The sequence below is a fragment of the Neofelis nebulosa genome, chromosome 5 (assembly GCF_028018385.1).
Source record: "Neofelis nebulosa isolate mNeoNeb1 chromosome 5, mNeoNeb1.pri, whole genome shotgun sequence".
Classification (NCBI taxonomy): Eukaryota; Metazoa; Chordata; class Mammalia; order Carnivora; family Felidae; genus Neofelis; species Neofelis nebulosa.
This window is the reverse complement of record NC_080786.1, coordinates 88,132,798-88,158,029: the sequence shown is the minus strand read 5'-3', so window position 1 is coordinate 88,158,029 and position 25,232 is coordinate 88,132,798. Positions and strand designations below refer to the sequence as shown.

The following is a 25,232-nucleotide window of genomic DNA, read 5'->3' as shown; positions in this document are numbered from 1 at the left end:
AAATGTCCTCATGACAAGGCAGCTGGGTTCTCACAGAGTGAAAGATATGAGACAGTAAGGGAGAAGCTGCAGTGTCTTTTATCACCTAACCTTGGAACCCACAACATCCTCCTGGTTACATAGCTTAGTTAGTCCTATTAATATGAGAGACAAAGGGCATGAATACGAGAAGGTAAGACTCATATGGACCCACTTTGGAGACTGGTTACTACATGTTGGTTTTGTTTTTGTTTTTAATGTTATTTTTTTAATGTGTTTTTTTTTTAAGTAAGCTGTGTACCAATCTGGGGCGCAAACTCACACCCCAAGATCAAGAGTCACATGCTCCACAGACTGAGCCGGACAGGTGCTCCTGCCACATTCCGTTTTTCATTAATCATGAGACACTTTTGGTTAGCATCTAAAGATATTGCTAGAAAAAAAAGTTAATTTGGATTCAAATTAGTTGGTTAAGCACAGTCAAATAGTATGGGTTACACAGTTATTAAACAGTAAGTGGTGTGCCTTTGGTTGGTCAGAATGTCACAGAGAGATATTTATTTAGCAGAACCACGTGTAAACTACTTTTGTTCTTTATTTTGGTTATATTATATGACAATATGGACTTCACAGGAGCCAATCTACATGCTGCCTGTGCTTTTGAGTTTGTGCAATTTTTAAACATTTGGTTTCTGACTTATTTTTTTTCTTTAGAGGCCAATTAGAAGCCTCAAATCTTCCATCAGAAGTCTGGCATTCTGAGGTGACAGTGTCAGTGACAGGCGAGCCACCTGGTGCTGTAGAAGAAGAAGAAGAAACAGCTGAAGAAACAAACATAGAAATCATCCCGGAAATCATAGAACCACTCTCCATTCTAGATGTGCTGAGGATCTCTGCAGTTCTGGAGGATACCACAGATCAGCTCTCTATTCTAAACTATATCATGCCAGTTCAGTATGAAAGAAGACAAAGTGTCAACATGGTATATACACTCACCACTATTTAATTTTTGTTTTCTTTCCTTTTTATTTTTCTATCATGTACCGTACTTATGCCATTAAATTTAACACGGGAGATAGCACCTTTATCTGAGATAAAAAGGGTTATAATAATTACCTGGGATACATACCCTGAATTGATGGGGTGAAATAACAATAGTTCAACAGACATTGCCAGTCAGAATATCCTTTTCTTCCAATATGTTGGCATTATTCAAAAAAGCCTACAGTTAAATCAGTAGACAGTGTATGTACTGAGAGTAGCCAAATTACTGAATTGCCTCACCTGTCTTGTATTTCTTGGCTGCTGAAAGCTAACTGAACGGTAGTGGGAAGAAATTCAGCTGGACCTTCTTAATGTTTCTTTTTTCTAAAATGACTTTGTTGTTTTGTTGAATCTGTTGCAACCTGCCTTTGTGGATATCCAGCTACATCATTATGTCACCCATTATATTTTCAGTGGTGATATGGACTCCTCCTCAAAGGGCTATTGAATTATCAAAAAACTCAACTTGGTAGTGAGAAAATTTTCATAAATTCTTAAGCTCTTATAAATTTTAATAACTTAGGTTGTAGTATAAAATGGAAAGAATTTATAAATACACATTTATTAAGTTCAGCAAAATTACTTTATATAATTTGTACAGAATATACAATTCTGATTCTATTATAGATGAAAATTGCTACATAAACAACAGAGTAAATTGCTTTCCATGTCTAATGGAAGAGAAGTCCATATTTATTGTGACTAGATACTAATTTCACCTTAAATTTTTTAAATAATAATAATTATTATCATTATATGTATAGTCTGGGTTTATTCAACTTTTATTGAAGTTTGAAAGTTATACAAAATTTTAATAGAATACTGGATTTGGAGGGGCATCTAGGTGGCTCAGTTGGTTAAGTGTCTGACTCTTGGTTTTGGCTCAGATCATGGTCTCACGGTTCGTGAGTTCAAGCCCCACATCAGGCTTTGCACTGACGGTGTGGAGACTGCTTGGGATTCTCTCTCTCCCTCCCTCCCTCCCTCTCTGCCCCTCCCCTGCTCATTCTCTCTCTCATTCTCTCTCTCAAAAAACTTGGTAAAAATTACTGTAAAGAATACTGGATTTGGAGTCAGGAGCTCTTTGCAGTTTAGTTGTGTACTATCAGTTCATTTCACTTTCTTGGTCTTCATATTCCCATTTGTAAAATGTGATGGAGTTTTTGTGTGTGTATTTTTTTTCATTTTTATTTTTAAGTAATCTCCACACCCAATGTGGGACTTGAACTCATAGCCACGAGATCAAGAGTTGCATGCTCTGCTGACTGAGCTAGCCAGGTGTCCCTAAAGTGTAATAGAGTTTTAACTAAATGATCCACATAGTCCCTTCTAATGCTAACATTCTATGAATTTCAGGGTGGTTTTTTTTTTTAATTTTTTTTTTTAATGTTTATTTATTTTTGAGACAGAGAGAGACAGAGCATGAATGGGGGAGGGGCAGAGAGAGAGGGAGACACAGAATCGGAAGCAGGCTCCAGGCTCTGAGCCGTCAGCCCAGAGCCTGACGCGGGGCTCGAACTCACGAACCGTGAGATCGTGACCTGAGCCGAAGTCGAACGCTCAACCGACTGAGCCACCCAGGCGCCCCTCAGGGTGGTTTTTAAACAACACTAACAGGTTTAGCTATGGAGAACACTGAGGGTTGATGGAGGGAGGTGGGCGGGGATGGGCTAAATGGGTAATGGGTATTAAGGAGGGCACTTTTTGTGATGAGCACTGTGTGTTATATGTAAGTGATGAATCACTGAATTATACACCTGAAACCAATTTTACCATATGTTAACTGACTAGAATTTAAGTAAAAACTTGGGGAAAAAATTACATTAATGGGTATATCAGGGAATTTTGTAACAAATTAATTTTTCTTATCAATTTATGAAGGCAAAGAGACTGAAAACCCAAAAACTAAGCCTTTCAATGCATTTAAAATAAGAGTCTAATTCATACATTAAGCTAGGTAATAAATAGTAGAGAGTCTGGGGTTTCCTCCCTATTTATTGTCTCCTTCAGTAAGAATCAAAAATAAAAAGATATTTAGTTAGTTAGCAAGATAAAGTTTTATGAGACTTATCAATGATACTGTCAGGCTAAAAAAAGGTAATTTGCCTTCATAGAAACTCAAGAGAGAATGAAAAACCCAAATTTATAAACAATTCAGCAGCGGTCACTACTTCACTAAATTAAAGAACAAAATTTTTGCACTATTTTATTCTGGTTTATGATAGGGATCTTCACCCACAAAATTTTCTGACTTAACAGAGACCCTGCTTGTAATTTTATAGTAGTGTATATAATAAAGCCTTATACTCTTATCTTGATTAATAGAAGCTTAACAGCTCTTTTCTCAATATTAAGTTAGTTCCACAACTTTACAAAACTATGAATCTTTTAAAATAATATTTTGCTTCATAATACTACTTCTAGCTCATTAATTTTACAATGTCATTGCCCTGTAAGGGCATAGGATTATATTTTAAATCCTTTGTCTTATTGTTTAGCCTTTAGAACAACTTGGGATGAAAGGTTAATTAGCATTATCCCTCTTTTATAGCCATTTTTATAGCTAAGGACATCTCCAAATAGATTTTCATTTGTAAAATCATGGAGTGGCATGATGAAAAATATACTAATGTATCAGATTCTACCAGAAGTGGGAGTAAGTGGACCAAAATTTGGGAAGAGCTTCCTTGCAGGGATACTGTTTCTCTTACCTTTTGTCTCAAGAGTCTAATACCCTCTCTTGTACATAGTGTGTGTGTGATATAAATATTTTTTAGTAAATGAACTAAAACATTTAGCTAGTCTACTTAAATTCTCTCTTTTAAAAATTCATATTTATTTGTAGTAATCAGTAAATCAGGCTGCTTGACACAGTTGCTTCCATTTCCAGATGCCCAAGCATAAAGGTAGAGGAAAAACAGGGAAATGGAAAAACAGAGCCTCCTAGGCCTTACACTTTCCCCTTCCCTACATAGATAAAATCTAAAATAAAAACCACCCTTAAGGTTTTCCTTACATCTAGGTAAGTTTCAGTTCAGTTGTTGAAATGCTACACTTCTATTCTCGTTGTAGCCAAATTAATTTTAATTTAAAAGAAAAAATTTAAATTTAGTTCTTATTTAAGGCAGCATTTTGTTTTGTACTTCCCTATAGATGTGTTCTTTAGATCTGGATCTTTGCTTATTGTTGATGTAAAGAAAAATACAGTTGACTCTGTGTTTATTAACCATTCATGGATAGTTTTTAACATTTCTGGGCTAGTTGAAGTTTAGCTAAGGAAGACTTAGTCTTTGTGTATCAGTGTGCAGATAAACTTTTCTTCTGTGCATAAGACAGCACAAGAATTTAAGTAATCATAACAAGTGTAGAACTCACAAAGTTCTGTGTACTGTTCTAAATGCTTTATGTATATTAATTTATTTAATCCTTTTAATAACCCTATGAGGGGAGGTACTATTATCCCTATTTTACCAATGGGAAAATGGAGGCATAGAGATATTAAATAGTTTTCTTAAGTCAATATGGTTTAGTGAGAAATAAAGCCAGGATTCAAATAAGGAAGTTTGGTTTCAGAGTCTTTAGGTATAATGACTATGTTGTATGGCCTCTCAAAAGCTAAAGCTTTTAGCCACAGATTAAATGGGAATCATCAGTTAAAAGACATATGCTGTTCCTATGTTTGATGCCTACCCCTTAGTGTTCAATTTGGGTCTGAAAAATAAATTATTTTGGCTTTTCCCCACATGACCTTCAAAATCTATACCACACTACTAATTATACCAATTTGCTCTTTGATATGACTTTCCTTTCATTCTTTATATTTAAAATTCATGTGTCAATGAGCATTTTGAGTCTCCTATACCCTAGGCATTGTTCTAGACAATGAAACTATAAAGATGGCCACATTTATTATCCAGTCTAATTCCCAAAAGAATTTATTTTATTTTATTTTTTAATTATTTACTTTTGAGACAGAGAGCGCCTGCATGAGTGGTGGAGGAGCAGCAAGAGAGGGAGAGAGATAATCTCAGATTGGCTCCTTGCTGTTAGTACAGAGCCTGACGTGGGGCTCAATCTCACAAACAGTGAGATCATGACCTGAATCAAAATCAACAGTCGGATGCTTAACGGACTGAGCCACTCAGGTTCCCCTGTTTCAAAAAGAATTTGAAGGGAACCAAGATCTCTAAGAACTGTCCCTTCCTTCATAGAATTTACAATCTGATGGAGACAATTATACAATTGTATGCAATTTATACAAGAATTACAATATGGTAAATGTCTGCTAATAAAGATGTTTCATAAATAACTTTTCCTTTGATCAAAATCTTAAAGTTTACCTGGTGGTACACTGAGGAAAGACAGAAAAGGAATGTTGTCTAGGGGCAGGAAGGAACAAAATAGCAGGACATGGTTTATGTGGCTGAAGAAAAGGGTAATTTTCTTGTGTGTCGAGTACAAGTGGCAGAAGATGAGGTTGAAAAATGTAGGCAGAGGCCCTTGTATAGCATTGTTTCTTTACTCTTAAAATCTGTATTACATAAAACATTATTTCTTGTTTTTAGAAGAAAAATAAAGAAATCAATTTTGAAGGAAAGACCTTAGAAAAATTTTCAGATGACCCAAAAACCTCAAAAATAACCAGTCCATTCTTACCTAAAGAAGAAACCAAGTTGCCAGAAATCAGACAAGGAAGCCAATTGGCCAACGGATTTAACAAAACGCAAGATCTTGTCTTCAAAAAACCTATAAGACAGACCATAATGTCTACGGAAACACTGAAGAAAATTCAGGTAGATAGGTAAGGAAGGAGAGCATATTTGGAATGTAGTAGTATATTTATTATGGATGAAAAATGGGTGCAACGGTGGTCAACTGCTGTCTTCTCTTATGGATTGGTCATTATATGGAAAGCTACTGCTTTCCATAGGATTAGCTAAAGACTGCCTAGAGGAAGTGTGGTACAATTGGAAGTATGTGGCTATATAATCATGGGCAAGTTGTTGAGCCTTTGTTTCCAGTTATTTATTCATTTATTCATTTATTATTTTTTATTTGTAGAGAAAGAGAGCGGGAGTGGGGGAGAGGGACAGAGGGAGAGAGAGAATCTTAAGCAGTCTCCCCACTCTGAGCGGAGCCCAACTCAGGGCTCAGTCTCATAACTGTGATATCATAACCTGAGCTGAAATCAAGAGTGGGACACTTAGCCAAGCAGGGCACCCAGGTGCCCCGAGAATTTCTGAAAGGCAGTCTCAGTTTCCATTGTCTCAGTATTCAGTTTTTTGTTGTCAGCTGGCTTGCTGACAAAGAAACCTGTTAAGTTTAATAGAGGATGTAATATGGGGTGCTTGGGTGGCTTAGTCTGTTGAGCGTCCGACTTTGGCTCAGGTCATGATCTCATGGTTCATGAGTTCAAGCCTCGTGTTGGGCTCTGTGCTGACAGCTCAGAGCCTGGAGCCTGCTTTGGATTCTGGGTTTCCCTGTCTCTGCCCCTCCCCTGCTTGTGCTCTGTCTCTCTCTCTCTCAAAAATAAACATTTTAAAAATTTTAAAAATAAAATAAAAGAGGATGTAATATGATGGTAAGGACTGTTGGTAAATGAATGCTTAGAACAATTACCCAGGGCCACCAGCCAAATGCAGCCTGTGGTCTGTTTTTGAAAATAAATTTTATTGGAATACAGCATTGCTCATTCGGTTACATATTGTCTCTTGCTGCTTTCATGCTACAACAACAGAGCTGAGGAGTTGCAACAGAGAATTTATGGCCTGCAAAGCCAAAACATTTACCATTTGTCCCTTTATAGGAAAAATTTTCCAATCCCTGCATCAGAGGGGTAATGTTTCTTGTTAAAATCAATCTGGCTCAGATTTGCATGCATGACAGAAAGGTATCCAGCTTATAAACACCCAATCTAGCTAATGTCCTTTTCTGTCTCCATGTGATGGCTAATATCTTTTCAATTGGTTTTTTTTACTTTGGTATACTTAACTTTTCTCTTAATATAGGTTTTGAATCTTTTTCTTTGAACTGTTGTTAATAGATTATTATGTAAAATAGTGTAATTCTTGCCGACTCTATGTCAAAACATTAAAAAGCAGTTTTTAAAATTCTCTACCCACCAGAATATTATAGAAACCAATGGACTAGGAGCCAGGAAGTATGAATTATATGGTTATACCTCTTTCTCAAATTAGTTATGTGATTAGGCAGGTCATTTAACCTTCCTGGTTAACCCTTCCTGGTTTACTCATCTCTAAAATGTGAGGGTTTTATTAGCTCTTTAAAAAAAATTTTTTTTAATGTTTTATTTATTTTTGAGAAAGAGCAAGAGAGACAGAGCATGAGTGGGGGAAGGGCAGAGAGAGAGGGAGCCACAGAATCTGAAGCAGGCTCTAGGCTCTGAGATGTCAGCACAAAGCCCGAGGCAGGGCTTGAACCCACAAACTGTGAGATCATGACCTGAGCTTTTAACTGAGCCACCCAGGCGCCCCTCTTTTTAAAAATTTTTAAAAGGTTTAACTTTTGCAAAATTATGAAATATTTTTTATTAAAAAAATTTTTTTAATGTTTATTTATTTTTGAGAGAGAGACAGAGCACAAGCAGGGGAGAGGCAGAAAGAAAGGGGACACAGAATCCGAAGCAGGCACCAAGCTCTGAGCTGTCAGCACAGAGCTCAATGCAGGGCTGGAACTCATAAACCATGAGATCATGACCTGAGCCAAAGTCAGACACTCAACCCACTGAGCCGCCCAGGTGCCCCTCAAATATTTTTTAAATGCAGAAAAATATAATTTTTCGGGGGAGAGAGAGAGGGAAAGAGCAAGCAGGGAAGGGGCAGAGAGACGGGGACAAAGGATCCAAAGTGAGCTCTGTGCTGACAGACTGACAGCAGTGAGCTGGACTTGGAGCTGGAATTCACAAACTGAGATCATGACCTTAGCCAAAGTTGGATGTTCAACCCACTGAGCCACCCAAGCACCCCAAAATGCAGAAAAATATAAATAATGAAATAATGAATACTTAAATGTGTGTAAGCACCGAATCTTAACATTTTACCATAATTACTTTAGAGGTTTTTTTTTTTTTTTTATGAATTCATTTTATTTTATTTTAAAGGTTTATTTTTGAGAGGGAGTGAGAGAGAGAGAGAGAGAGAGAGAGAGAGAGCAAGGATGCACAAGAGGGGTAGAGAGAGAGGGGGACAGAAGATTGAAAGCAGGCTCTGGGCAGACAGCAAGTCCAATGTGAGGGTTGAATTCACGTACTGCAGGATCTTGACCTTAGCTGAAGATGAGTGTTCAATGGACCAAGCCACCCAGGCACCCCTGTTTTGTTTTGTTTTTAAATGAAATACTACAGATATAATTGAAGCCTCAGATGCTAGTCCCCCTCACTCTTCCCCCAAAGATGAACTCTATTCTGAATATGGTATTTATTATTCTCTTACATGTTGTGATACTTTTATTAGGTATGTATGTGTTTTATTTAAACAGTACATACAGTTTTACATGTTTTTTTAAATTTTTTTTTGGGGGGGGTGGGTAGGAGCAGAGAGAGGAGGACAGAGGATCCTAAGTGGGCTCCATGTTGTCAGCTCAGGCCTCACATGAACTTGTGAACAGAGATCATGACCCGAGCTGAAGTTGAATGCTTAACAGACTGAACCACCCAGGCGCCCCTAGTTTTACATGTTTTTAAATATTGTGTACATAATATTATACTGTACATTCAGTGTTTGTTAGTACTTGGTATGTAAACTTTGTCAGGTTAAGGAAGTTCTCTTTTATTTCTAGTTTGAGAAGAGTTTTTGTTGTTTATTTTTAAAACAATGGGTATTGAGTTTTGCCAAATGCCTTTTCTGCCATCTGTTGTGATGGTCTTATGGTGTTTCCTCCTTTTGCCTTTGTTAATGTGATGAATTCTATTAATAGACTTTTTTTTTTTTATTTTTGAGAGAAAGCGTGGGTGGGTGAGGGGCAGAGGGAGAGGGAGAGAGAGAGAGTCTTAAGCAGGCTCCACATTGTTAGCCTGGAGCCCGACACAGAGCTCAACGTGGGCTTTAAACCCACGAACTATGAGATCATACCTTAGCCGAAGTTGGATGCTTGACTGACTAAGCCACCCAGTCGCCCCTCTATTAATAGACTTCCTAATGTTAAATTATTCTTGCATTCCAGGAGTAATTCCAACTTAGTTCTGATTTTCATTCCAGGTCTTAACTTGTGTGACTTCTGTAGCCCTTTGTAAATGTAAGGAAATTTATTAACTCATCTTTCTTGTTTCTCCTTACAGGCGGTTTTTCAGTGACATAATTACAAAGACCATGCAGGAGCTGCAGGAGTCAGGCACTTTCACCAGTCTCTTGGAAGCTTTGGGCAAAGAGAGGGAAAACAAAAAGCATTTCTATGATATCATTGCCAGGTCCAAGTAATATTAAGTTTATTTGCTGTACTGTATTTTATTTTATTTAAAAAAAATTTTTTTTTAACGTTTATTTATTTTTGAGACAGAGAGAGACACAGCATGAACGGGGGAGGATCAGAGAGAGAGGGAGACACAGAATCTGAAACAGGCTCCAGGCTCTGAGCCATCAGCACAGAGCCTGACGCGGGGCTTGAACTCACCAACCGCGAGATCATGACCTGAGCCGAAGTGAGACGCTTAACTGACTGAGCCACCCAGGCGCCCCTGCTGTACTGTATTTTAAAGTGCTATAAAATTTTTACTAGAAGTCCTTGATTTTTAAAGCAAATCAAGTCTGTGCCTTCCAGGGAAGATAAATAGAACTCAGAAATTAAGGTTCTAATCTTGGGACAATAATTGAGATTTCTGGGCTTTGGTTATGTGTATCTACAATATGTCAAGAATATTCTTCCTATTATACAGTAATCTTTTTTTAATTTTAATTCAAGTTAGTTTCACCCATCCCCCCCACCTCCCCTCTGGTAACCATAAGTTTGTTCTCTATAGTTAAGAATCTGCTTCTTGGTTTGTCTCTTTCTCCCTCTTTTTTTTCCTTTGCTTGTTTGTTTTGTTTCTTAAATGCCATGAGTGAAATCATATAATATTTGTCTTTCTCTGACTTATTTTGTTTAGCATTATACTCTCTAGCTCCAATGGCAAGGTTTTATTATTTTTATGGCAGAATAATATTCCCTTGTATATATATACCACATATTTATCCATTTATATATCGATGGACACATGGGCTACTTTCATATCTTGGCTATTGTAAATAATGCTGCTATAAACATAGGGGCGCATGTATCCCTTCTGAAGGAGAGTTTTTGTGTTCTTTGGGTAAATACCCAGTAGTGCCATTACTGGATCATAATATAGTTCTATTTTTAACTTTTTGAGAAACCTCCATAGGGTTTTCCACAGTGGCTGCATCAGTTCACATTCCCACCAACAGGGCAAGAGGTTAATTTTCTCCACATCCTTGGCCAACACCTGTAGTTTCTTGTGTTGTTGATTTCAGCCATTCTTACAGGTATGAAGTGATACCTCATTGTAGTTTTGATTTGCATTTCCCTGATGTTAAATGTTAATGAACATCTTTTCATGTGTCTATTGGCCATCTGGAAGTCTTCTTTGGAAAATGTTTGTTCATGTCTTCTGCCCGTTTTTTCACTGGATTATTTGTTTTTTGGGTGATGAGTTTTATAAACTTTTTGTATATTTTGGGTACCAACCCTTTATTGGATATGTCATTTGGAAATATCTTTTCCCATTCTGTAGGTTGCCTTTTGGTTTTGTTGATTAATTGATTTGCTTTTGTTTCCTTTGCCTTGGACTTATCTATAAAAAGTTGCTATAGCCAATGTCAGAGAAGTTATTGCCTGTGCTTTCTGTGCTCTCTTCTAGGATTTTTCTTGTTTCCAGTCTCACGTTTTGGTTTTTAATCCATTTTGAATTTGTTTTTGTAGATAGTGTAAGAAAGTGAGCCAGTTTCTTTCTCTTGCATGTTTTTGTCCAGTTTTCCCAAGGCCATTTGTTGAAGAGACTGTCTTTTTTCCATTGGGTATTCTTTTCCACTTTGTCAAAGATTGACTGACCATATAATTGTGGGTTTATTTCTGTGTTTTTTATTCTGTATCTAGTTTTGGTCCATTACCATACTGTTTTGATTACTACAGCTTTGTAATATAACTTCAAGTCCAGAATTGTGATGCCTGCAGCTTTGCTTTTCTTTTTCAAGATTGCTTTGGCTATTTGGAGTCTTTTGATTCCATAAAAATGTTAGGATTGTTTGTTCTAGTTCTGTGAAAAATGCTGTTGGAATTCTGACAAGGATTGCATTAAATATGTAGATTGCTTTGGGTAATATAGACATTTTCACAATATTTGTTCTTCCAATCCATGAGTATGGAATGTCTTCATTTCTTGGTGTTGTCTTCAATTTCTTTCATCAGTGTTTTATAGTTTTCAGAGTACAGATCTTTCACCTCTTTGGTTAGGTTTATTCCTAGGCATCTCATATTTTAGGTTCAATTGTAAATGGGATTGTTTTATTAATTTCTGTTTCTGTTGTTTCATTACTGGCATATAGAAATGCAGCAGATTTCTGTACATTGAGTTTGTATCCTGCCACTTTACTAAATTCCTTTATCAGTTTTAGCAGTTTTTTGGTGTAGTCTTTTGGTTTTTCTGTATAGTATTATGTCATCTGCAAAGAGTGAAAGTTTTACTTCTTCCTTACTGATTTGGATGTCTTTACAGTAATTTTTCTTAAGACTGAATTCACTGCAAATTCCTGAACAATAGCAGGTGATCATGAAAAGCATGCCAAGGGAAGTTTTCCTTTCCAGGGCCTTTGAACTAATTCCAAAGAGTTTCATACCTTAAGAAATTGAACACAATCAGATGATTTTGGGACCAAGATAAAATTCTTATATGAAGACTGAGTACTCAGAATGAGAGTGTTTATCTTGTTTGCATAGGTGGAATTGTTTTCCTTGAGTTATTTTCTCTACCTTTGTACCTTAGTATTGGTAATAAATTCTGTACTAGGGATTTTTTTTTTTGAGAGAGAGAGAGAGAGAGTGCATATACATGCAAACAGGGGAGAGGGAGAGAGAGGGAGAGAGAGGGAGAGAGAATCCCAACCAGGCTCCACAGGGCTTCATCTCATGATCTGAGCTGAAATCAAGAGTGGGACACTTAACCTACTGAGCCATCCAGACGTCCCTGTACTAGGGATATTTTGACAGTTAGATTAATTAACACATGTACAGACTTAGGATAGTTCCTGGCACATAGTAAGTGCCTAATAATAATAATAACAGCTACTATTATGGACTTAACATTGTAAGTACATTGCTGGTGGGAGAATTAATTGGTATAATTTGTAAAAATGATTTATTTATGAAAAATACATATACCTAATTTCAATTTTATAATATTCACTATTATTTATATACTATTCCATAATTTATTTAACCATTCCTTGAATTTAACATTTAGGTTGTTTCCAAATTTTTGTTTTACCAAATGGTGTGTTAGTGTGTTTCTTTGTCTGATCTATTATTATTCCATGAAGTTCAGTCACTACATGTGGAATTACAGAATCAAAGATATAGTCTATAGTTTAATGGATGATATTATAAATTTATTTAAAGTACTGTTTACAGAGTTATAACATGGGGGAAATGTTTATATCACATTTTTTTTTTTTTTTTGAGAAAGAGAGAGAGAATGCAAGTGGGGGAGGAGCAGAGGGAGAGGGAGAGAGAATCCCAAACAGGCTCCACACCAGCGTGGAGCCCAGCACGGGGCTCAATCTCACAACCATGAGATTATGACCTGAGCTGAAATCAAGAGTTGGACACTTAACCGACTGAGCCACCCAGGTACCTCTGTGTCACAATTTTAAATAGAAAACGAAAGACTGGAAATAATATAGTATTATCACATCTCTATAATAAAACTGAAAAAAAAATGCATAGAAAATGATAACTGGAGGGGTACCTGGGTGGCTCAGTCTGTTAAGTGTTTGACTTTGGTTTGTGAGTTCCAGCCTGGCAATTGGGCTCTCTTCTGTCAGCACAAAGCCTGCTTTGGATCTTCTGCCCCTGTCTCACTCCCTCTCCCTGCCTATTCTCTCTCTCTCTCAAAATAAAATAAACTTAAAAAAAAAAAAAAGAAAGAAAATGAGAACTTGAGGCTCCTGGTTCAGTCAGTATATGTACATACATTCAAATTATTTGTTGTAGCATAATGGTAAAAATCTAGAAATAGCATGAGTGTCCTTTGTAAAGGAGTTCTTGAATGATTGTTAATGTTAGGAAATAAGAAACATGCAGCTATTAAAAAGAATAAATTAGAGCTCTATGATTGATCTAGAGGAAAGTTCTTCATATATAGATAAGTGAAAAAATTATAGTATTATGTGTGTAACATGACTCATTAAAAAAAAACTCCTCCATATATGTAAGAGCACAAGGAAAGATGCGGAAGGATATATATCAAAAGACTTAACATTGATTACTTCATAAGAGTGAATCGGAAGGGAGAAGGGAGATGGCAGATTATCCATCTTTTCCTGTAAGTGCCTATTCAGTTTTGAAATATTACAGTGTTGCACTTATTACTTAATAATTTTTTAAAAAGCTAATCAAGTAAGAAAAATAAAGGGGTGCCTGGGTGGCTCACTTGGTCAAGCGTCCGACTTCTGCTTGGGTCATGATCTCATGGTTCTGAGTTGGAGCCCCGCATCAGGCTCTGTGCTGACAGCTCAGAGCCTGAAGCCTGCTTTGGATTCTGTGTCTCCCTCTCTGTTTCTCCCCTGCTCCCACTCTGTCTCTGTCTCTCTCTCAAAGATTAAAAAAATTTTTTTTAATTAAAAAAAAAACAGTAAGAAAAAAAAACACAAAAAACAAAACAAAACAAAAAACCAGTAAGAAAAATAAAAAAGAAATATGGACCACTATTTGGGAAGGAGTAAATTATCTCAATGTAGACAGTTTACCAGTGATTGATTTTACATATGTGATTATATATAATAATTTCTTCTTTTAATTTTTCTTCCAATTAGGCATCATTTTGGATTTACTTAAATTGGAAAATTATATATAGATTTGGGCAAATCAGTTACATATTGTTTAGTATTTTAACTACTGTGTGATTGGCACTTTTATCATCACATTTAGTGATGGATATAAGACAGACAAGATTTTCTATTTAGTTCCTTGAATAAGAGCTTTATTGAGATAAAATTTATATGCTGTTAAAGAAATTATTCAGACACATGTCAAAATGGTAATGAAGACTTTATTCAGGATTATTGTAATAGGGAGAGAGATTAGGCTCAACTCTGAAGAGGGGGTCAGTGGATAAAAAATTACTAAGAGACATAAAGGGTAGAGGATTCTTGCTAAACTAATTTAACAGGATTCTTACTGAAAGCAGGCTAAAGGTTTAGATATCAAGGGTGGGGGATGAGGAATTTGATCAAAATCCAGGGAGATCAGATCAGGGTGGGGATTCTCTCTAAACTGATTTAGAAGTCTTGCTCAATTAGGCTATGCAGGCTGAAGTTAAGGACAGTGGCCAAGGACAAGCTCTGGTAGAGAAGGCTCAGAGGAACCTGCTTAGTTTGGTCAAGGAGAGAGTCTTTGTCAATACCAAACATTTATCTTTTCAACATGTACAATTTGGTGGTGGTTTTTGGTATATTCACAGTTGTGCAACCATCACCATTATCTAATTCCAGAACATTCTCATCATTCCAAAAAAGAAAGACTGTACTCATTAGTACTCACTCTCCATCCCTTTCTGCTCAGCTCCTCTGTTTAGTTTTAAATGAAGCTTCTCTTGTTGGTAATTATCTTCACTATACAATAAAATATTATAAAATAATAAGAAAGATACCAGAATATAAGTGGAAAATGGGTAAAAGATAAGTGTAATGAATGAGCCTTGGCGAAAGCCCCACATAGGGCCTGGCATGAAATAATTTTTCCTTCTTCTAGGAGCAGGTGTGAAAGACATGCTTAAAGTATGCATTCTACCTGTGAGATGTGTGCATATCTGCCCCTGAGTAAGAATGAATAATATGTAAAAATCCTCTGCTTAAGCTCCCTTTGGTTAGAAATCATTCTCATTTAAAAAATTTTTTTTTGTTATCTCTATACCCAACATGGGGCTTGAACTCACAACCTCAAGATCAGAGTTACATGCTTTTCTGACTGAGCCAGCCCAACATACCATTATGTATTTTTTAATATGTATCCTACTTCATTATTCAGGGGAGACAGACCACTTTGTTTTTCAAAGCAAAAGAAAGGAGAGAATTTGCCAGGTTTTAGGGTCTTTTAAGATTTTGGTCAGAAGGTCCAAGATTTATGAGTTATCAATTTCATCATGGTCACTCAGCCTCTACTCTAGAAAGGCAAACAAAAGGAGCCAAAATAGCCCCTCTGCTTGCTGAAGTGGTAACCTGGGTGCTCTTTATTGGAACTCAGCTGTAGAATGTAGATCACTAATAATGTGCAAGCCACACCAGCACTATTCCCATTTGTGACAGAAAGGTATACATAACTTGGATCCTATGTGAGTATTGTTTGGGCATTGCTTTTTTTTTTTTTTTTCAGTAGACTTCAGTTTTAAGTTCATAGAAAAACTAAGTAGAAAGTAGAGTTCCTAGGGTACCTGGCTGGCTCAGTAGGTGGGGCATGCAACTCTTGATCATGGGGTTGTGGGTTTGAGCCCCATGTTGGGTATAGAGATTGCTTAAAAATAAAATCTTAAAAAAAAAAAAGAGTTCCTATATACCTCTTATTATTAACAGCTTATATTAATGCAGTACATTTGTTATCATCAATGAGCCAGTATTGATACATTATTATTAACTGAAGTCCATAGTTTACATTAAGGTTCACTCTTCAAAAAATACCATTTTATTTTATTATTGTTTTTTCAGTTTTTTATTTATTTTGAGAGACATAGAACAAGCAAGCAGGGGAGGGACTCTGCCCCTAGAGAGGGCCTGCCTCTAGAGAGGGAGAGAGAGAATCCCAAGCAGGCTCTGTGGGGCTCAAACTCACAAACCGTGAGATCATGACCTGAGCCAAAACCAAGCCTAACCGACTGAGCCATCCAGGCACCCCTAGGGTTCACTTTTTTGTTATATATTCTGTGGGTTTTGACAAATGTGTGCTGACATACATCCAGTGTTACAGTTTTATATAGAATAGTTTCACTGCCCCAAAAATCCTTTGTGTTCTACCTATTAATCCTTCCCACCCTCTCCCTGAGCCCCTGGCAACCACTGATTTTTCTACTGTCTTCATAGTTTTGCCTTCTTCAGAATGTCATGTAGTTGAAATCATACAGCACATAGCCTTTTCAGATTGGCTTCTTCCACTTAGTTTATGCATTTAGGATTCTTCCATGTCTTGTCATGCTTGACAGGTCATTTTCCTTTGTTAGCATGAAATAATATATATACTTTTAAATTTTATTATATTTTTATTTTTTTAACTTGAACAACTTTCTTTTTTAATTTTATTTATTTAATTTATTTATTTTTAATATATGAAATTTATTGTCAAATTGGTTTCCATACAACACCCAGTGCTCATCCCAAAAGATGCCCTCTTCAGTACCCATCACCCACCCTCCCCTCCCTCCCACCCCCCCCATCAGTCCTCAGTTTATTCTCAGTTTTTAAAAGTCTCTTATGCTTTGGCTCTCTCCCACTCTAACCTCTCCTTTTTTTTTTTTCCTTCCCCTCCCCCATGGGTTCCTGTTAAGTTTCTCAGGATCCACATAAGAGTGAAAACATATGGTATCGGTCTTTCTCTATATGGCTTATTTCACTTAGCATCACACTCTCCAGTTCCATCCACGTTGCTACAAAGGGCCATATTTCATTCTTTCTCATTGCCACGTAGTACTCCATTGTGTATATAAACCACAATTTTTTTATCCATTCATCAGTTGATGGACATTTAGGCTCTTTCCATAATTTGGCTATTGTTGAGAGTGCTGCTATAAACATTGGGGTACAGGTGCCCCTATGCATCAGTACTCCTGTATCCCTTGGGTAAATTCCTAGCAGTGCTACTGCTGGGTCATAGGGTAGGCCTATTTTTAATTTTTTGAGGAACCTCCACACTGTTTTCCAGAGCGGCTGCACCAGTTTGCATTCCCACCAACAGTGCAAGAGGGTTCCCGTTTCTCCACATCCTCTCCAGCATCTATAGTCTCCTGATTTGTTCATTTTGGCCACTCTGACTGGTGTGAGGTGATACCTGAGTGTGGTTTTGATTTGTATTTCCCTGATGAGGAGCAATGTTGAGCATCTTTTCATGTGCCTGTTGGCCATCCGGATGTCTTCTTTAGAGAAGTGTCTATTCATGTTTTCTCCCCATTTCTTCACTGGATTATTTGTTTTTTGGGTGTGGAGTTTGATGAGCTCTTAATAGATTTTGGATACTAGCCCTTTGTCTGATATGTCATTTGCAAATATCTTTTCCCATTCCATCAGTTGCCTTTTAGTTTTGTTGATTGTTTCCTTTGCTGTGCAGAAGCTTTTTATCATCATGAGGTCCCAGTAGTTCATTTTTGCTTTTAATTTCCTTGCCTTTGGGGATGTGTCAAGTAAGAAATTGCTGAGGCTGAGGTCAGAGAGGTCTTTTCCTGCTTTCTCCTCTAGGGTTTTGATGGTTTCCTGTCTCACATTCAGGTCCTTTATCCATTTTGAGTTTATTTTTGTGAATGGTGTGAGAAAGTGGTCTAGTTTCAACCTTCTGCATGTTGCTGTCCAGTTCTCCCAGCACCATTTGTTAAAGAGACTGTCTTTTTTCCATTGGATATTCTTTCTTGCTTTGTCAAAGATTAGTTGGCCATACGTTTGTGGGTCTAGTTCTGGGGTTTCTATTCTATTCCATTGGTCTATGTGTCTGTTTTTGTGCCAATACCATGCTGTCTTGATGATTACAGCTTTGTAGTAGAGGCTAAAGTCTGGGATTGTGATGCCTCCTGCTTTGGTCTTCTTCTTCAAAATTACTTTGGCCATTCGGGGCCTTTTGTGGTTCCATATGAATTTTAGGATTGCTTGTTCTAGCTTCGAGAAGAATGCTGGTGCAATTTTGATTGGGATTGCATTGAATGTGTAGATAGCTTTGGGTAGTATTGACATTTTGACAGTATTTATTCTTCCAACCCATGAGCACGGAATGTTTTTCCATTTCTTTATATCTTCTTCAATTTCCTTCATAAGCTTTCTATAGTTTTCAGCATACAGATCTTTTACATCTTTGGTTAGATTTATTCCTAGGTATTTTATGCTTCTTGGTGCAATTGTGAATGGGATCAGTTTATTTGTCTTTCTGTTGCTTCATTATTAGTGTATAAGAATGCAACTGATTTCTGTACATTGATTTTATACCCTGCAACTTTGCTGAATTCATGTATCAGTTCTAGCAGACTTTTGCTGGAGTCTATCGGATTTTCCATGTATAATATCATGTCATCTGCAAAAAGTGAAAGCTTGACTTCATCTTTGCCACTTTTGATGCCTTTAATTTCCTTTTGTTGTCTGATTGCTGATGCTAGCACTTCCAACACTGTGTTAAACAACAGCGGTGAGAGTGGACATCCCTGTCGTGTTCCTGATCTCAGGGGGAAAGCTCTCAGTTCTTCCCCACTGAGGATGATATTAGCTGTGGGCTTTTCATAAATGGCTTCTATGATGTTTAAGTATGTCCTTCTATCCCGACTTTCTCCAGGGCTTTTATTAAGAAAGGATGCTGAATTTTGTCAAATGCTTTTTCTGCATCGATTGACAGCATCATATGGTTCTTATCTTTTATTAATGTGATGTATCACGTTGATTGATTTGCAAATGTTGAACCAGCCCTGCATCCCAGGAATGAATCCCACTTGATCACGGTGAATAATTTTTATAAGCTGTTGAATTTGATTTGCTAGTATCTTATTGAGAATTTTTGCATCCATATTCATCAGGGATATTGGCCTGTAGTTCTCTTTTTTTACTGGGTCTCTGTCTGGTTTAGGAATCAAAGTAATACTGGCTTCATAGAATGAGTCTGGAAGTTTTCCTTCCCTTTATATTTTTTGGAATAGCTTGAGAAGGATAGGTACTATCTCTGCTTTAAACGTCTGGTAAAACTCCCCTGGGAAGCCATCTGGTCCTGGACTTTTATTTGTTGGGAGATTTTTGATAACTGATTCAATTTCTTCGCTGGTTATGGGTCTGTTCAAGCTTTCTATTTCCTCCTGATTGAGTTTTGGAAGTGTGTGGGTGTTTAGGAATTTGTCCATTTCTTCCAGGTTGTCCAGTTTGTTGGCATATAGGTTTTCATAGTATTCCCTGATAATTGCTTGTATTTCTGAGGGATTGGTTGTAACAATTCTATTTTCATTCATGATTTTATCTATTTGGGTCATCTCCCTTTTCTTTTTGAGAAGCCTGGCTAGAGGTTTATCAATTTTGTTTATTTTTTCAAAAAACCAACTCTTGGTTTCATTGATCTGCTCTGCAGTTTTTTTAGATTCTATATTGTTTATTTCTGCTCTAATATTTATTATTTCTCTTCTTCTGCTGGGTTTAGGGTGTCTTTGCTGTTCTGCTTCTATTTCCTTTAGGTGTTCTGTTAGATTTTGTAGTTGGGATTTTTCTTGTTTCTTGAGATAGGCCTGGATTGCAGTGTATTTTCCTCTCAGGACTGCCTTCGCTGCATCCCAAAGCGTTTGGATTGTTGTATTTTCATTTTCATTTGTTTCCATATATTTTTTAATTTCTTCTCTAATTGCCTGGTTGACCCATTCATTCTTTAGTAGGATGTTCTTTAACCTCCATGCTTTTGGAGGTTTTCCAGACTTTTCCCTGTGGTTGATTTCAAGCTTCATAGCATTGTGGTCTGAAAGTATGCATGGTATGATCTCAATTCTTGTATACTTATGAAGGGCTGTTTTGTGACCCAGTATGTGATCTATCTTGGAGAATGTTCCATGTGCACTCGAGAAGAAAGTATATTCTGTTGCTTTGGGAGGCAGAGTTCTAAATATATCTGTCAAGTCCATCTGATCCAATGTATCATTCAGGGCCCTTGTTTCTTTATTGACCATGTGTCTAGATGATCTATCCATTGTTGTAAGTGGGGTGTTAAAGTCCCCTGCAATTACCACATTCTTATCAATAAGGTTGCTTACGTTTGTGAGTCATTGTTTTATATATTTGGGGGCTCCTGTATTTGGTGCATAGACATTTATAATTGTTAGCTCTTCCTGATGGATAGACCCTGTAATTATTATATAATGCCCTTCTTCATCTCTTGTTACAGCCTTTAATTTAAAGTCTAGTTTGTCTGATATAAGTATGGCTACTCCAGCTCTCTTTTGACTTCCAGTAGCATGAAAGATAGTTCTCCATCCCCTCCCTTTCAATCTGAAGGTGTCCTCAGGTCTGAAGTGAGTCTCTTGTAGACAGCAAATAGATGGGTCTTGTTTTTTTATCCATTCTGATACCCTAGGTCTTTTGGTTGGCGCATTTAGTCCATTTACATTCAGTGTGATGTCTGTAGGTTTCATGCTTGTAGCAATGTCTCTGGTACTTTGTCTCACAGGATCCCCCTTAGGATCTCTTGTAGGGCTGGTTTAGTGGTGATGAATTCCTTCAGTTTATGTTTGTTTGGGAAGACCTTTATCTCTCTTCTATTCTAAATGACAGATTTGCTGGATAGAGGATTCTTGGCTGCATATTTTTTTCTGTTCATCACATTGAAGATTTCCTGCCATTCCTTTCTGGCCTGCCAAGTTTCAGTAGAGAGATCCGTCACGAGTCTTATCGGTTTCCCTTTATATGTTAGAGCACGTTTATCCCTAGCTGCTTTCAGAATTTTCTCTTTATCCTTGTATTTTGCCAGTTTCACTATGATATGTCGTGCAGATCGATTTGGGTTACGTCTGAAGGGAGTTCTCTGTGCCTCTTGGATTTCCATGCCTTTTTCCTTCCCCAGATCAGGGAAGTTCTCAGCTATTATTTCTTCAAGTACACCTTCAGCACCTTTCCCTCTCTCTTCCTCCTCTGGAATACCAATTATACGTAGATTATTTCTCTTTAGTGCATCACTTAGTTCTCTAATTTTCCCCTCATACTCCTGGATTTTTTATCTCTTTCTCAGCTTCTTCTTTTTCCATAATTTTATCTTCTAGTTAACCTATTCTCTCCTCTGCCTCTTCCATCCAAGCTGTGGTCGTCTCCGTTTTATTTTGCAGCTCATTCATAGCATTTTTTAGCTCCTCCTGGCTGTTCCTTAGTCCCTTGATCTCTGTAGCAATAGATTCTCTGCTGTCCTTTATACTGTTTTCAAGCCCAGCGATTAATTTTATGACTATTATTCTAAATTTACTTTCTGTCATATTGTTTAAATTGTTTTTGATCAGTTCATTAGCTGTCATTATTTCCTGGAGGTTTTTTTGAGGGGCATTCTTCCGTTTTATCATTTTGGATAGTCCCTGGAGTGGTGCGGAACTGCGGGGCACTTCCCCTGTGCTGTCTTGAATAACTTGCGTTGGTGGGTGGGGCCACAGTCAGACCTGATGTCTGCCAACAGCCCACCGCTGGGGCCACAGTCAGACAGGTGTGTACCTCTTCCCTTCTCCTAGGGGTGGGATTCACTGTGGGGTGGTGTGGCCCCTCTGGGCTACTTGCACACTGCCAGGCTTGTGGTGCTGGGGATCTGGCGTATTAGCTGGGGTGGATCAGCAAGGTGCACAGGGGCGGGAGGGGCAGGCTCAGCTTGCTTTTCCTTCGTTGATCCGCTTCGGGAGGGGCCCTGTGGCACCGGGAGGGAGTCAGACCTGCAGCCGGAGGGATGGATCCTCAGAAGCACAGCGTTTGGTGTTTGAGAGGTGCAAGCAAGTTCCCTGACAGGAACTGGTTCCCTTTGGGATTTTGGCTGGGGGATGGGTGAGGGAGATGGCGCTGGCGAGCGCCTTTGTTCCCTGCCAGGCTGCGCTCTTTCGTCCGGGGCTCAGCAACTCTCCCTCCCGTTGTCCTCCAGCCAAAATTATAAGCTGTTAGCTTATAATCTTCCAGATGTTAAGTCCCACTTGCTGTATGAACACACTCCATCTGGCCCCTCCACTTTTGCAAGCCAGACTCAAGGTCTCGGCTTTGCCCGCGGGCTGCCCCTCCACTCCAGCTCCCTCCGCCAGTCTGCGTAGTGTGTACCACCTCTCTGCCCTTCCTACCCTCTTCCGTGGGCCTCTCATCTACGCTTGGCTCTGGAGAATCCGTTCTGCTAGTCTTCTGGTGGTTTCCTGGGCTATTTAGGCAGGTGTGGGTGGAATCTAAATGATCAGCAGGACGCGGTGAGCCCAACGTCCTCCTATGCCGCCATCTTCCCAGCCTGTCTATATATTTTTTAATTTTAGAGAGAGAGTGGGAGACAGACAAAGGGAGAGAGAGAGAATCCCAAGAAGCCTCCACACTCAGCACAGAGCCAGATGTGGGGCTTAATCCCACGACCCTGGGATCATGACCTGAGCTGAAATCAATAGTCAGAAGCTCAGCAGATTGAGCCACGCAGGTGTCCCCAGAATAATATTTTATTGTCTGAATATACCACAGTTTATCTGTTCACATACTGAAGGACAACTTGTCTGCTTCCAAGTTTGGGCAATTATTGAATAAAACTGCTGTTAACATCTATGTACAGGTTTTTGTGTGGACATAAATGTTTAACTCATTTGAGGAAATATCAAGGAGCATAACTGCTGGGTTGTTATGATACGAGTATGGTTAGTTTTGTTAAGAAGCTGCCAAACTGACTCTTGCATGCTCACCAACAATGAATGAAGAGTTCGTATTGCTCCACGTCCTTGGCATTATTTGTTGTTGTAAATCTTGGATTTCTGACATTCTATTCAGTGAGTGGTATCATTGCTGTTTTAATTGGGCATTGCTTTTGATAGAGTAAAGAAAGTGGGCTAACTGGTCTCTTAGTGTGCTGAAATTTCTTTTCATCATGATGATGAATCAAAGTGTAGTCTGATCCAGAGAGGTGAGACATCCTTTGCCATGGCATATCTAAAATGATAGGAAAAGACAGTTCACTGAAGGGGACACATGGGAGGCCAATAAATGTAAATATAAGAAATATTTACATTCAAATTAGTAGTATACCATTTTTTATTTCTCACACTGGCCCATTTTCTTCTTTATGGTAAACAACACTAGTGGAAATAGAATTTTTATTTTACTTTTTAAAGTGTATTTATTTTTAGAGAGAGAGCACACGTGCGTGTGCACGTGAGCAGGGGAGGGTCAGAGAGAGAGAGGAAGGGAGAATCTCAAGCAGACTCTGCTCAGCACAGAGCCCAGCATGGGGCTTGATGTCACATCTGCAAGACCTGAGCCGATATCAAGATATCAAGAGTTGGATGCCGGGAATATAATTTTAGATGTAATCTATTGAGTTTTTTCTATGCCCATAGAATAGTTAGAGCCCAATTTTTGGTTGAATTAATACTTAATGTTTTGATGATGATGATGATGATGATGATGTGTAAATAGTTCATAGGTGGGACACACAGTATATATAATGATTAAATTTTCTTTCTTAAATAGCTTTTTTTCTCCTGGAGTTAAATTTTGCCATTTTTTTGTTTGCCTGTTTTGACATTTCTGTTCCGAATCCAGCACCCAACTCTTCAATAGAAAGCTCTCTAAGTGTAGTCATACACATTAAGTCTTCCCTTTTTTCCCCCACTTTGAGACTTTCTTCTGTTCTTTCTCTCTTATTTGTTGCCATTGCTCCCAGGGCCTGCAGCATTGCTATGGTACTGGGCCTTGCCTTCATATCCTGAGATTTCCTTTTGATCCTGTTTTCTAGACTTCCATTCTTCCTCTTTTTTTGTGTTAATCCCTCATTTTGTTGGAGCATGTCTTTTTTTTTTTTTAATCTCTTATTTATTTTTGAGAGAGAGACAGAATGCAAGCAGGGGGGAACAGAGAGAGGGAGACACCGAATTTGAAGAGGCTCCAGGCTCTGAGCTGTCAGCACAGAGCCTGACGTGGGGCTTGAACCCACAAACTGTGAGATTATGACCTGAGCCAAAGTCAAACACTTAACTAACTGAACCACCAGGCGCCCTTGAAGCATATGTTTCTGTAACTTCTTGAACAAAGGGTGCATGGAAGTTAAATATATTAAGATCTTAAATGTGTGAAATATGTTTTTTTCCTCATACTTTGTTAGTAATTTGACTGGGTACATATTTTTAGACTGAAAATCATTTCTTTCATAATTTTGAAGGCTCTACTCCACTAATTTCTAGTTTCCATCATAAATGACATTTGTTTTTTTGTTTAACTGAATCTGCCCTTGGGGTTCTGAATTTATTAGTAGGGATAAACATTTTGTATCTTTCTTACCTGTTTCTCGTAATCTATAAATGGGAAGTACATAATCTATAGTTTGTTTTGGCAAATGACAATCCCAGTCTCAAAATTCTAGTTAAGTACATGCTTTATAAACATTCCTGAGTAGGAATGCTTATGTAGATGCTATTTAGTGGTAAGGTTGTTTTTAGTTGTGTCCACAGATTGAATGTTTGCGTACTGCACCCTTGCTTCTCAATGTAATGATATTAGGTCAGACTTTTGGGAGGTGATTAGGTACCATGAGATTAATGTCTATATAAAAGAGACCCCAAAGAATTTCCTCTCCCCTTCGATCATATAAAGATGCAAGTGAAAATGACCATCTGTGAATCAGGAAACAGGTTCTCACCAGATACCGAATATGATGGTGCCTTGATCTTGGACTTCACAGCCTCCAGAACTGTGAGAAATGAAGTCTGTTATTTATAAGCTATCCGGCCTGATATTTTTGTATTGGCAGCCTGAGCTAAGACAGTTTTTGTTTTGTTTTGTTTATTCTTATATTGTTTTATTCTTTTTAAAAATTAAAAAAAATTTTTTGTTAGAGAGCATGAGAGTGGGGGAGAGGGGCCGAGGGAGAGAGAAAGAATCTTAAGCAGGCTCCACATTCAGCACAGAGCCCCATGAAGGGGCTCGATCCCACAACCCTGGGATCGACCTGAGTGGAAATCAAGAGTTAGATGCTCAACTGACTGAGCCACTCAGGTGCCCCTGTTTTGTTTATTCTTATATTGTTTTGTTATTTTGTTTTTCTCTAAACCTAAATAGTGGGAATACTGGAGATAA

At 38.0% G+C, this 25,232-nt stretch overlaps 2 protein-coding genes across 5 annotated transcripts in view; one reads left to right on the top strand and one right to left on the bottom strand.

The window, feature by feature from the left end:
* IQCG (IQ motif containing G) overlaps window positions 1–25,232 on the top strand; it is a 54,009-nt gene that overhangs the window by 5,576 nt on the left and 23,201 nt on the right. For 3 of the 4 annotated variants that reach the window (XM_058731063.1, XM_058731061.1, XM_058731062.1), the window contains exons 3-5: window positions 694–961; window positions 5,589–5,824; window positions 9,320–9,448. In XM_058731063.1, coding sequence (XP_058587046.1) covers window positions 694–961; window positions 5,589–5,824; window positions 9,320–9,448 — 633 coding nt within the window. The remainder of the gene's footprint in view (window positions 1–693; window positions 962–5,588; window positions 5,825–9,319; window positions 9,449–25,232) is intronic. The other variant, XM_058731064.1, reaches the window with a different exon arrangement.
* LRCH3 (leucine rich repeats and calponin homology domain containing 3) overlaps window positions 22,594–25,232 on the bottom strand; it is a 147,772-nt gene continuing 145,133 nt past the window's right edge. Inside the window, exon 24 of the transcript XR_009262123.1 lies at window positions 22,594–23,090. The gene's annotated coding sequence lies outside the window, so the exon portion shown is untranslated. The remainder of the gene's footprint in view (window positions 23,091–25,232) is intronic.